This window comes from Morus notabilis, unplaced genomic scaffold (genome assembly GCF_000414095.1).
Source record: "Morus notabilis unplaced genomic scaffold, ASM41409v2 Scaffold165, whole genome shotgun sequence".
Classification (NCBI taxonomy): domain Eukaryota; kingdom Viridiplantae; phylum Streptophyta; class Magnoliopsida; order Rosales; family Moraceae; genus Morus; species Morus notabilis.
Genome location: NW_010363979.1, coordinates 726,857 through 739,833, shown reverse-complemented (window position 1 = coordinate 739,833; position 12,977 = coordinate 726,857). Strand labels below are relative to the sequence as shown.

At 35.7% G+C, this 12,977-nt stretch overlaps 2 protein-coding genes across 2 annotated transcripts; both read left to right on the top strand.

Moving 5' to 3' along the window:
- The first annotated feature begins 2,335 nt into the window (after positions 1 to 2,335).
- Positions 2,336 to 8,954, top strand: LOC21406941 (protein RETICULATA-RELATED 1, chloroplastic). Its single transcript, XM_010105589.2, has 8 exons — positions 2,336 to 3,030; positions 4,259 to 4,426; positions 4,540 to 4,632; positions 4,709 to 4,824; positions 5,640 to 5,738; positions 6,319 to 6,624; positions 7,491 to 7,655; positions 8,262 to 8,954. Exons 1-8 carry the CDS (start codon positions 2,647 to 2,649, stop codon positions 8,545 to 8,547), a joined length of 1,617 nt encoding a protein of 538 aa, XP_010103891.1. The 5' UTR covers positions 2,336 to 2,646; the 3' UTR covers positions 8,548 to 8,954.
- A 1,905-nt stretch (positions 8,955 to 10,859) lies between these two features.
- LOC21406940 (elongation of fatty acids protein 3-like) lies at positions 10,860 to 11,944 on the top strand. Its single transcript, XM_010105588.2, has one exon. The coding sequence runs from the start codon at positions 10,956 to 10,958 to the stop codon at positions 11,784 to 11,786; it is 831 nt and encodes a 276-aa protein (XP_010103890.1). The 5' UTR covers positions 10,860 to 10,955; the 3' UTR covers positions 11,787 to 11,944.
- The last annotated feature ends 1,033 nt before the right edge of the window (positions 11,945 to 12,977 follow it).

The window sequence follows — 12,977 nt, the reverse complement described above, 5'->3', positions numbered from 1 at the left end:
ACAAAAGAAAGGATGAATAAGACTTAAACGCAAAGTCTTTCACGTACGTATATAGATGTAGGGGCTTTTGTTTCCTTCTAGTAGTTCATAACCTTTGACTTACGTGCCAAGCAACAATATTCTCTTGCACGCTTATGTCGTTGCGTACACACACATTGTAGCATCTGTCTACGGTTATATCATTAACGAGCACTTTTATTTATTCTCATAAGATTAAAATCTCGTTACTCATATAAAATAGATCCCGTAAGTGTGTATGTGAGACCCACTATTTTGTAAGTGATAGAAGTTTTATTTTATAAGAATCAAAACGATTTTTTTTTTTGTCATACACATCTTTTTTCCTCTGTAAATAAAATAACCAAATTTACTCCACTTTTTCCTTCCAATTTATACTTTGACCTTTTAATTTCAGCCTAATACTTTTTTTTTTTGGAAACCTTTTCATACAGCTAAAACTCACAAATCTATACATGTTATTTTTTATTTTATTATATATTTTTTAAGTGGTAACTAGAAAACATTATAATAACTAGTTTCAAGCGAAAAAAAAACAACCAAGTTTAGATTTTAGTTTAACAATTTTGTAGTATTTGTAAGGAAGGATGAGAGTTCTATCAACAGAAGAGGCAAGTTTTATTCTAAGTTTAAAATTTGATTGTGTTGTTTTATGTTATTTAGTTTTACTTGTATCTTTTTAATTTGATTGGTTTGTAATATATATTAAAACTTTGTTTGTTAATGAACGTGGACAAAATTTGGTATGTAAATTTTGATTTGTGTTCTTGTGACTTTTTAGTCTGGTTGTTGAATGGTGAACTTTTAAACATATGCTAATTTTGAACTAGCAGATTCTAAACTATGAATGTTAGCCTTATTTGTTTGTTAGGTCCGTTTTTCGGCCAGTGTCACAAATAGTGTTATAACACTAGTTGTAACACTGATGACCGATACGTGTAAATGGATATATTTTTCTTTGATTCAGCAACAGCAAATTATAAGTGCAGAAAAGTAATGCGAAAACATAAAAGTCACAAGGAATTGATATCGCAGTTTGGTGCGCACACCTACATTTGCGGGGTCACGCCCAGACAGTGAACAATCTACTAAGATAAAGAGATTATAAACACCAATCGGTCTTACACACTCAAAGACTCCCTCCTTGATGTTGTCGCCGCTGTGGAGAATCCTCTTAGTGGTCTTGTCCAGCGAGCACTACTCGTCTTTGAAAACTTTCTCCTGAAAGCAATACGATCTTCTCCCAAAGAACCACCTTTTATTTATTTTTTTTCACTCAACAAGCATCAAAGCAGCCTTTTGCTCAAGAATATTTCATTCAAAAGCTCTGCCTCACATTCATGGCTGCATACTAATTATATACAACTAAATTGGTCTATAGTCTAATCGATTCTTCCACCAAAATCACCCTAAATAAAACAACTTCTCCTCCAAGAATTCTTCCCATACATAGAGCCCATCAATTAGCCACCAAAAATCAAACCAATCAGCTCCATATTTGCTTCATGTACAACACCTTCCAAATCATTCATCAATCAAGCCAAAAACCACTCCACGTACAAGGAATATATATATTATCACCGAGCAATAAACCAAGCTTGATACTCCGCGTGATTAGCTTTCCTCCTTCATTAATTCAGATTTGTCAACCATTCTAAATACATAATCATGGAGTACATTCCATATTCGAAGCAATCAAACAACCAAAATCGCCTCTAATATTTTCTATAAACACAAGTTGCCAAATGTACCTGTTGTTGAATTTTTACATTCAATGCCAACAAATTGCCAACTAAAATCCTAACAAATAGTATTATAAATTTTGTTAAATTAATATTAAAAACTTTTTTAGTTCTAAAACTAAACTGTCTGAAACCGTTTATAACTAATTTGGTTTTTATAAAAAAAAGAATCAAACTTCCCAAAATAAATTTTTATTTTTGATTTCATCAGTGATTTTAGAGAAAAAAAAGCCAAAACTGTTCGTAAACACAAAAATATTTAGTTCATAGATTTAGACTTATAATTTGAACTATGAAATGGATCCTTATTTCAAACGCACCTAATTTTCTTAAACATAAGGATATCATATCTTTGTAACCACCAACCACACTTGTTGGATTAGATTAGATTGGGGTGTCAGGGGCCATTCTGTAATTTCACTACCTAATACGTGACTAAGCAATGACCACCACGGCCCACAAACAAGGCCGGACGAACCGACACATCGAAACTCTCTGAGTCGACTCACCGAGTTAAACGGATCACAAACAAAACACACCAAAAAAAAAAAAAAAAAAAAAAAAAAAAAAAAAAAAACCCAAACGTTTTCGGATTGGGTAGAGTGTCTGTCTCGTAGAGTCCAGCCAGTCGGCTTTCTCGCTTATACTTCCCCCTTAAAAACCCCAATTCTCCAACCTCCCTTCTTTCTCTTCCCTCTCTCTCTCCCTCTCTCTACAAAATCGCCTTTAGAGAGAGAAACCAATCCAAACTCCTTAATTTCCACCGCCTTCAACCACCAACAACCTCAGAAGAAGCGAGCGATTTTCCCTACCCATGAGAAAATTCTGAGAAAGCAGAGTTTCTCTCTATCCAAACAGAAAGAAAGAGAAAACGAAAACGAAAAAAATGTCTCACGCGGCGTTCCAAACTGCCCAAATCATGCTTATCAACACTCAGCACCCGGTGAAACCCAAAGGCTTGCCGTCTCTTCCAACACCCAAGGTCAAGCCGGTGGGTCCCACCCAGCTGGTGGTCCGCAAAATCTGGAGAGGCGTGGCGGTTCCGGCGCCCTTGAAGGTCTCAGCGTCGTCTTCGTCTTCTTCTTCGTCTTCTTCGGCTGTGGCGGGCGAAGATTCCATGACCCTGTTAGAGAGGTGTTTCGTTGCGCCGCCGGCGCCTGGTACTACTGGTCCGGTTATGAAGGGCGGAAAGTACGGTGCGTTGGGTGCGGTGACGCTCGAGAAATCGAAGCTCAATTTATCTCAGAAGCAGTCTAAGTCTAGCCCCGAGGTTAGCCCTTTTCTTTTTAGTTCGTTTTTCTTTTTCTGTTGTATTGTTTTTAAAGATTGAAACATTTTTGGGGATTTTCACTTTGGGTTCTTGTTAATAATAGGAAGAAAGCGAACAATTAAGACCTGGTTAGAATTTGTTGAAGTACTATAGAAAATGGTGAAATTGCTGTTGCTAACAGTCTTGAAGATTGGCCTAAAAAAAGATGCAATTTGTGGAAGTGCATGAACTAAGAAATGACCAAGAATATTAAAAACTTATTTTGCAAGTCTTAGTCTTGGTGTTTTCTTATTATTGGAAAGTGAACAATTCAGGGCCTGCTGCGGTGTTGTTTACAACACTTAAAAATTTTTTTGGATTGAAATAGGTCGAACATTATGTATGTAAAGCATCCAATAACTGAATTGTGAGGTACTTGATCGCTTGGTCATAATCTTATTTGCTAGGATCATAGCCCTAAACTTGTTTAACATATACAGGGTACAATGTTGGGAGAGTATTGAGTGCCTGATTGTGAAACGTTCATTCTTTAAGCATTGAAGATTACTTTTTCGTGTGTTTTTGCCCCATCTAAATGTACTTGTATGAACAGAAATCTTTATGAAAGAAGTGGGATTATATAATGTTTTCATTTCCTCTTGGACATTGCTGTATGAACCAAGAAACGAACATAAATCCCAAAAGTTTATCGTAACTTAATGAATTAAATTGTCCACTATAAGTTTCTGGTTTATTATGCCCTTCTTGTATTTCCTTCTTAAGTGGCCTGCTATGTCAAAGGGTGTGCGTGAATGGTGGTATATTTAGGATGTCCGCATCAACACCAAGTAGTTTTGGCCTTTATGGTCTTGTTACTTTTTCTCTATTTCTGAGGAAGAATCCTGTCTTAAATGTTTGGTGAGATGGATCCAATACATTGCAACATGAGACCTTTAGTATGATACATTGCAACAAAACTTCTAAACAGAATTACTCATTTCAACAATGTCATTACAAAAGTGATACATAGATCATCAATTTGTGTTTGGAACTGGAAAGATCTGGTAGGCCGAGTAGTTACTACTCCGAGGATTCAATTTTATTTTATTTTTTTCAAAAGTAAGATTTTGTGTCCCTTCATCTGTAGATGGGTGGCAACAGGTGTATAAGTTCTCAAATTCGAAGTTCCATCTTCTTTTCACATTTGAATTAGCTTGTTTTATTTATGGCCAATGATTTTAATCTCCAGACAGCCGTTGGAGGAGGTGGTGGAGATATTGGAAAAAATCTCAATCACGGTGGTGGTGATGGAGGTGATGACAATGGTGGTGATGATGATGAGTATTTTGATGACTTTGACGAAGGTGATGAGGGAGACGAGGGCGGCTTGTTTAGGAGAAGAATGGTTCTCGAAGAGGTTGGCCAATGCATATTCCTCCAAACATGACCTTTTCTGATTTGGCTTTTTTTTTTTTTTTTTTTTTGGTTGGTTATTCTCATTTGCATTGATAAGTTTTGTGCTCTTTTTAGCTTTTTGATCGGAAGTTTGTCGACGCCGTATTGAATGAGTGGCAGAAGACAATGATGGATTTGCCGGCTGGTTTCCGACAAGCTTATGAAATGGTTTGGCCCTTGCCCCTGTTGCTTTTTCTGTAAACTTTTTCTCAGATGTGCTGACTAATTCGTTGTGTTGGTCCAGGGTTTGGTGAGCTCAGCTCAAATGGTTAAATTCTTAGCAATCAATGCGAGGCCAACCACTAACAGGTTGATTTACCGATCCCTTCCTGAAGGGATTTCAAGAGCATTCATTGGCAGGTGATTTTCACAAGTGCAGCTGTTTTTTTTTTTTTTTTTTTGGTTTACAATACCACTGTAGTTATGAGTTTTCATTTCTTTTAAGTTCTAGGTTTCAGTTATGGTCCCCTTTTTTTTTTTTTTTTTTTTTTTAGTTTCTTTCAAGTTCCTACTTTGGAGTAGAAGTTTTGCATGTCCAGATCTTCGTGTCTCTAGAAGAGCTCTTGAAAATAGGAATAATGAAGATTTAATAAAGTGTGTTAAAAGATTTATGTGTTTTATAGTTTAGGGTTCACTGTTTTTAATAATTTCTAGCTGCTTTCTGGTGTATCTTTTTGTGGCTTTTTCAGTTTTCTCTTTAATCCTGAGAAGAAGTATAAGTCTTACCGGATTACATAGTGTACAATCTTTACTTGGAGAAGATCTCTAGGATAAGGAAAATTCTGATGTAAATAGAGTTCACATTGCAATTTGTGGTTTCTAATGGATGTGGGTTCTAGAGAAATATCGTTAGAGTTGTCAAGTAAAAAATGAGTAGAATAGTTGCACCATTTGTACCATCAAAGCTGCAGTGTTTGTTTAATTTCATAATTCGTCAAAATCTGAAACTTGCTAGTCTGAATGAGTTTAACCAAAAACGTAATAACTGTAATTAACATCTTTATTATCTGACAAAACTTTCAGTATTGAATATAGTTTCCTGTGATAATTATATATTTATGACTAACAATGAAACTCTGGCTACTTAATTCTTGATTTTTGGTTTCCTTCTACAAATAAATTTGTTCATCATCGTTCTGACCCTGAGTGATATGTGATATTGTTGTTTCATTCAGGATGATTGCAGATCCTGCTTTTTTATATAGGCTTCTTTTAGAGCAGGCTGCTACAATTGGTTTTGCGGTTCGGTGGGAGTTGAAGAATCGCAGGGAGAGGTATCTCTTTTTTTTTTTTTTTTTCACAACACACACCAAGCATGCACCCACACGGATATTACATTTCCTCTTGTTTTATTATTGAGAAAATTAGGTAAATGGCTGTTTTTTTTAACTATCTTTTTTAACGAATGGCTGAACTTTTATTTTTTAAACAAGTGGCCGAACTTTTTTTATTTTAGCAAAATGGCCTTTTTTTTCCAGTAGTCAATCAATGATTGACCGAAAGTCAATCAATGATTGACCTATTAATTATTATAATTTACCAATGATTTATCATTAATAAACATGTAATTTGTTGATTGAAATTGATTAATTACTAATTAATTTTGGGTAATTATTAACTAATATTGATTAATAATGAAAATCATCGAGTTAATCATCGATAAACTTAAGCCAATCAGTGATTGACCGCTAGTCAATTAGTGATTGACCATTTGGTTAACAGAAAAAAGGGCCATTTTGCTAATTTTACAAAACTTCAGCTATTTTTTTTTATAAAAAAAAAAACCTTAAAAAAGGGTCGTTTGCTTCTATTTATAATATTAAAGTGAAGGGGTTTTTCTTTAATTTGCTACAGGATAAAACAAGAGTGGGATCTGGCGCTTGTAAATGTGCTCACAGTGGCAGCATGCAATGCTATTGTTGTTTGGTCACTTGCTCCTTGCCGTTCATATGGAAATACATTCCAGTTTGATTTGCAAAATACATTGCAGAAGCTTCCAAACAATATATTTGAAAAGAGCTATCCGCTGAGGGAGTTTGATCTACAAAAGAGAGTTCACTCTTTCTTCTACAAGGCCGCTCAATTGTGTATGGTTGGTCTAACAGCTGGAGCACTGCAGGGTTCTTTATCAAACTTTTTGGCCAGTAAAAAGGAGGGGAGGTATGAAGAGAAAGATTACCATATAATTGTATATTTGTGGATAAGTTGAAGCATTGAATTATGACTCAAAGACCAAAAATAAATGGAAGATGCATTCTATAATAGATCATGATAAAAGAAAAACGAAAAATTGTTCTTTGCTAACCTTCAAGTGTAATTGTTCATGGGGCATGTGTTGCATTTGGCGAGGGTTTGAACGATTTAGCATCTTGGAGGGATGACCTACTCTTTTAGATAGTGGATGATAGTCTAAACTGATAATAATAATGTTGTAAAGGAGTCTAGAAACCCAATTTGATTTATCTTTCCTTTATCTATTTAATTAAATGGAAAAGAATGATACGTGTAGGGTTGATGCAAGTGTTGCATATTCTTGTTACAATAAATCTCCATAGCATCAGTCCTTCCTACTTAGGAAACTTCTTTTGAAATATACCTGATACGCTGTACACTGAAGTCTATCACTTATTCTTGGTACTTATTTAAATGGAGTGTGTATTGTACAATAAGAAAAAGTAGATTCTTTGTAATTGGTGTATATATTTTTTGAAACATGAATTATCTTAATAGCATTTTGTCGCTATGAATAAAAAAGGAATATATGAGGTGGGAGAATTTTGATACATTAGTTTTGTTGAATTGGTTTAGAATTTAATTGTTTCGTATACTGCTTGCAGTGGACCTCTTGTCCACCTTCTCCTCCTTTTTGTGCTTGTTATTTCTATTTTTAATAAAGTTCGTTTCTTATAAAAAAATAAAAAAAAAATACTGCTTGGTATTTGTTATTCGGAAAATTTGGACTTGCCAAAATGAGAGACGCTAGGGTAACTAATTTAGATGTGTGCTATTGTTAACTTGTTTGGCAGGTTATCTGTGACAATCCCAAGTGCCAGAACTAATGCTCTTGGTTACGGTGCTTTCCTTGGGCTTTATGCGAACCTCCGATATCAGCTTTTATGTGGATTTGATAAAACTATGATAAATTATTTTGATGTTATTGGAGTGGGACTATTTTTCAGCACAGCATTGAGGTTTGTCTCTACATGTATAAATTTCAAATTTATTGCGTCATATGGCTTGTCTATAAATGCCTTTCCTACTTTTTGTCTTTAGGGCCCCTTTCTTCCCTCTTTTCTTCTCGGGGAAAGCACAACTATATTGCCATTTGAATTCAGCTTTTAAAGCACTATTTCAGTTTTTAAGTACAGATTGATCATTTTGCAATAGAATACTATTTATTTTATTGGGGAACAATGCTGTAAAAGTGTTATTCCAGAATATACCTTTGATTTTAAATGATTTATCACTACCAAGTTCGTGGTGTTGTTGGTTTTGGAAAAAAAAAGGTACACGTTCATGGTGCTCCTGCCAAAAACAATTATAGCAAAATGGAGTATCTCTGTAGCCTTGAAAGATTTAAATATTTTCTTGAAAACATCAAGTTAGTTCCATAATATGCTTGATTCATCTTCTTCCAAGCTTTGATTGAATTTGTCGAAGTGCTCAGCAATAGTATTACTATTTTGTAAATTGGCCTTCAAATTGATAGATAGCATATTTGCATTTATGACATCTCTTTCTTTTGTTAGGGCCTCATGCAGAGTTAGCATTTATTCTTGTTTCGAATATGTGTGCAGGATTTTGAATGTGCAATTAGGAGAGTCATCGCGGCTAGCTTGGCTAGGTGTGGAGGCTGATCCCCTTGCTCAGTCGGAGAATCTTTTGAAAGCTTACAATAGGCCTTCTGAGAATGTTGATCAATCATCTTCCAAATGGTTTATATCGAAGAACGCCATTATTTCTGGGCTTGGTCTTCTCGGCATCAAACAGTCGAATGTTGATTCTGCGGCTGATGGCGAATCATCGGCACCTAGAGCACGTAGAAAGAGGATAGTCCGAAAGAAGGTGGCTTCAAGTTCATAATTTACTTGATAAGATCTATATAATTCCAATTTTGTCGCATGAGAATGATGCAGCTTGCTCGCCAAATCTTTGAAAACCGAGAGCAACTGGGAGGTCGTCTACTGTAGAAATTTATTTTTCGCATTAGGAGAGGGTGTTGCCAATGACAAACCGAGGTAGCCGTAGAGTAGAATTTCCTGGTTGGAAAGCCTTTGTTGCCTTTCTTCTTATCTGGAGCTAAATTCCCATTTTTCCAATGCTAATTGTCCTGTCCTGTTGAATTCCGATCTGAATGTTTTGTGTTGACATTTTTTTCCAGTAAATTACAATGTTTATTTGTTGGGACAAGAATTGGTTTCTAAGGAATAATGTAAAAAGCTCTTTTCGCAATATAATTGCTGAATATGCTTTTGCTAGGGCTTTAATTAATTAATTAATTAAGGTTTGTTTAACTCGTTGATTTGAGTTTTTAATTTGAGTTGAGATATGATTTTATATGAGAGTTTTTTACTGTAATAAAAAAATTAAATGTGACTGTTTTAGAGAATTTTTTACTCTAATAAAACTCGAATTTTAAATTTAAATCGGTGAAATAAACAGAATCTTCCTGTTTGGTTGGAGGATTCGTTTTTTGATTTGAATCATGGTTCATGGTTCGTTACAGTATTGTCTCTCATAAAAAACACGTAAATCGAAAATAGTTCTAATCTCATGATTTTAATCTATGAACTAAATGGACTCTGATGATTGGTTGGAGAACTCAAACCATGTGATTCGAATCATTTTTGATTTACGTGAATTTTTATGAGAAAAAATACTGTAGTGAATTACGAATCATGATTCGAATCAGGGAACGAATCCCTCTACCAAACATCCTACGTAAGAGCATCAAAAATGCTTTTGCTAGTTGATGCTGGATGTTTGTCTCTCCAAAGACTTTCCTGACTACGTCAGCATTTGGATACTCGTCATGTTGCACTTTTTTTTTTTTTTTGGGGGGGCACTGGGTTCTTTATAAACACGCATTCTTTATGGCAGTAAAGACTAAAGAGTGTTGCTATTTGAATATTCCGTTTTGAATGAGAAAATGCCATTTACTTTGTCATTAGCTACGTTTTGTTCAGGGAAGTGAGAACTGAACAGGCTTCTTTTTATTTATATTTTTATTATAATTGTTGTTTAATTATTATGCTAATGCATTATTGTTGTTTTTTGTTTGAAAAAAGGATAACTGAACGTGTCTATTATTGGGATTAAATTTTCCTGGTTTGAGGTCATTCGAGTAGAAATTAGTGTGCATTTTCTAATAATAAATAATAATAGTAGAAATAATAATAAGAGAAAATTGCCAAATTTATGAGTTGAATTTTTACACTTTTTTTGTTAATAATTTTTTTTTACTAATTTTATTATTTAACTAAAAACGATATCAATCAACAAATAAAAAGTTAGACCTTTCAAAAAAAAATAAAAATAAAAACTATTCATCCACTCTAAAATATTTGTCACCTTTTCCATGAAAATAATAATAACCTTTTCCATGGAAATAATAATAAGATAACTGAACGACTGGGGCTTCTAGTCCAACTCCAACATACCAACAACTAGGGCTGTTCATAAACCCCAGACCCAACCTACCCCAGCAAAATCTAATTCAAAAAATACAATTTTTAGTATTAAATTATTTTTTTCAGCCTATTCAATGTCTGGTTCGAAATTTTAGGGCGGGGTGAGTTGGGCCTATAATAGCCCGCACACTCCAACTCAATCTGTGCTCTAACTTGCCTTCTCTAATATCTAATTCTTGGCAAGCAACTCATTTCTACTCTCTAATTTTTTTATGTTTGAATTAAACCTCTGTGTTTGCTTTATGTTAAAACTAATTTATGAGTGTAGATTAATTTATGTTTACTTTATGTTTGATGTTGGATGGACTACTTTGTTTCATGTTTGATGTTGGATTGAACTTTAAATTTTTATCTGTTTAAATGTTGTAGTTATTATTTCTATTTAATGATAAATTTTAAATGTTGGATTGAACTTTGAGTCTTTAATTCTTTAAATGTTAAAATTAATCACACAATCCATCCCACACCGCTTCAACCTAATCCAAACATCATTAGATTGGGAAATTTTTCTACTTTAAATATGTGTAACCTATACTTTTAAAGCGAGAGAAAAAAAAAACGGTATCCCGCGCCAATACATGAACAGCCTCACCAACAACAGCGCCATATACGAAGAAGACGAGACCTCTGCGGGCCCCACATCAGAAAGAGATAACATTATCTTCCAACGGCGGATCGCCATTAACACTTTCTTCTCAACTAACCCAAAAACAACGGATATCCATTCCCGCCCTTATACCCAAGCTAAATCAACCTCCTCCTTCCTCCACCACACACGGCGGCGCGTGCGCTCCACCCGCAATGACTCCCATCCTCTCCACCCTCCAAAACTGGCTCGTCTACCACCCAACCATCCTCCACTTCAAGTGGGTCCCACGCCAGACCCTCGGCTCGACCCCACTCTTCGTCTTCCTCACTGTCTTCTCCTATCTCTCCCTCACCTTCCTCCTCTCCCGCTCCACTCTCTCTCCTCTCATCCCAAAACTCCTCAAACCAATCACAGCCGTCCACAGCCTCCTCCTCTTCTCTCTCTCCCTAATCATGGCCGTCGGATGCTCTCTCTCCATCCTCTCCGTCTCCAACCTCCACCGCATTATCTGCTTCCCTAAAGGAATGCAACCCAGTGGGCCCCTCTTCTTCTGGGCCCACGTCTTCTACCTCTCCAAGCTCCTCGAGTTCGGCGACACGGCTCTCATCATCCTCGGCGGTTCCATCCGACGGCTCTCCTTCCTCCACGTGTACCACCACGCCACGGTCGTTATCATGTGCTATCTATGGCTCCGTACGGCTCAGTCGCTGTTCCCGGTGGCGCTCGTGACCAACGCGACGGTGCACGTGATCATGTACGGATACTACTTCCTCTGCGCGATGGGGATCCGGCCCAAGTGGAAGCGGGCCGTCACGGACTGCCAGATCGTGCAGTTCGTGTTCAGCTTTGCGGTTTCGGGCCGGATGCTGTACTTGCATTTTAGTGGGCCGGGTTGCTCCGGGATATGGGGTTGGTGCTTCAATGCGGCTTTCAACGCCTCGCTTTTGGCACTTTTTGTTGATTTTCATGCCAAGAGTTACCAGAATAGGAAGAGGATGGGGAGTGTGGGCCAGGGTCACCAAGAGAAAGTTAAAAGCTCCTAGTCTTTTTGGTTCAATCTGTGGTTCTTATTGGTTGCCTTGTTTGAGCTTCAATATTACACTCTTTTTCTTTTTTTTTAGAATCTTTCCCTTTTTTTGTTGTTGTGTCAATTCACTTTTAAGAACGTTTTTCCTATTTTAGTGTGCCAAACTTTGTTAAATAATACCCTTGGCTTATTAGTTTTTATTTATTTATTATTACTATTTTGAATTTGGATTAATCGTAGTTTTGTGAACACTCTTCCATGAGGAGTTGATCTCACAGTATTGAGGGGTTTGAGGCTGTGTTCCGTAAATAAATGTAATGGAAAAGGAAATCAAATTGCAATGAAAAGTGAGCTAATAGAAATGAGTATTATTGATTTTTTTTTTCTAGTATTTACTTATCTATTTGGTGGCTAATGAGAAATAGCCCCTTTTTTTAGTGTTTATTACACTTAAAAATAGAAATTTTATCAAAGTAGTTACCAAATTGTCTTTTAAATAATCAGTGATTTATAACACTGAACTTAGTAAGGATAAATACATAAATTTAACATTTATTACACTTATCAAGAAATTAAGTAAAATACAAGTATTAGTATTCATTTATTAAAGAACAATGTTATAAGATACGGGTGATGCTAAACACCACTATGTAATAGAAGATAGGCTCCACCTACATAAATTTATCTTTTATTAAATGGTGGTGCTCAGCACCACCGTGATGGAGGTTATGGGGCAACACCTTTTGTGTCTAATGGGGATGTAAAACACATAGGCCTGCACTTTCTAATTTGTCGAACAAATGCTTTTTCCATAGAATAATTAAAATCACGGACACGGTCATGTATTATATGAGCATTGAGCAGCATTCATGCTTTTATCGCAGGTTTCGGCAAACAAAATTCCAAAGGCAAGACCAACTTTAATTGGAAGTTGCAGCTGAAATTCTGCTGCCTATATACTAATAATATATTTTAATGGCTCTCACATAATAACCTGAACAAACTGCCAGAAATACTACTCATTACGCATTTTAAGATCAATTAACCGCCAATATTTTTGACAATTTCAAATAGATTTTAACACTTGGCCAAGGTATATAGTTTTATGTTTAGAGAAGAGTCCTTTTTAATTCTAATAGTCAGTGCTTTTTATGGTTGCCACTTGCCTGTAATAAATTCAAAACTGGAAACAACTTAAGAGCCCGTT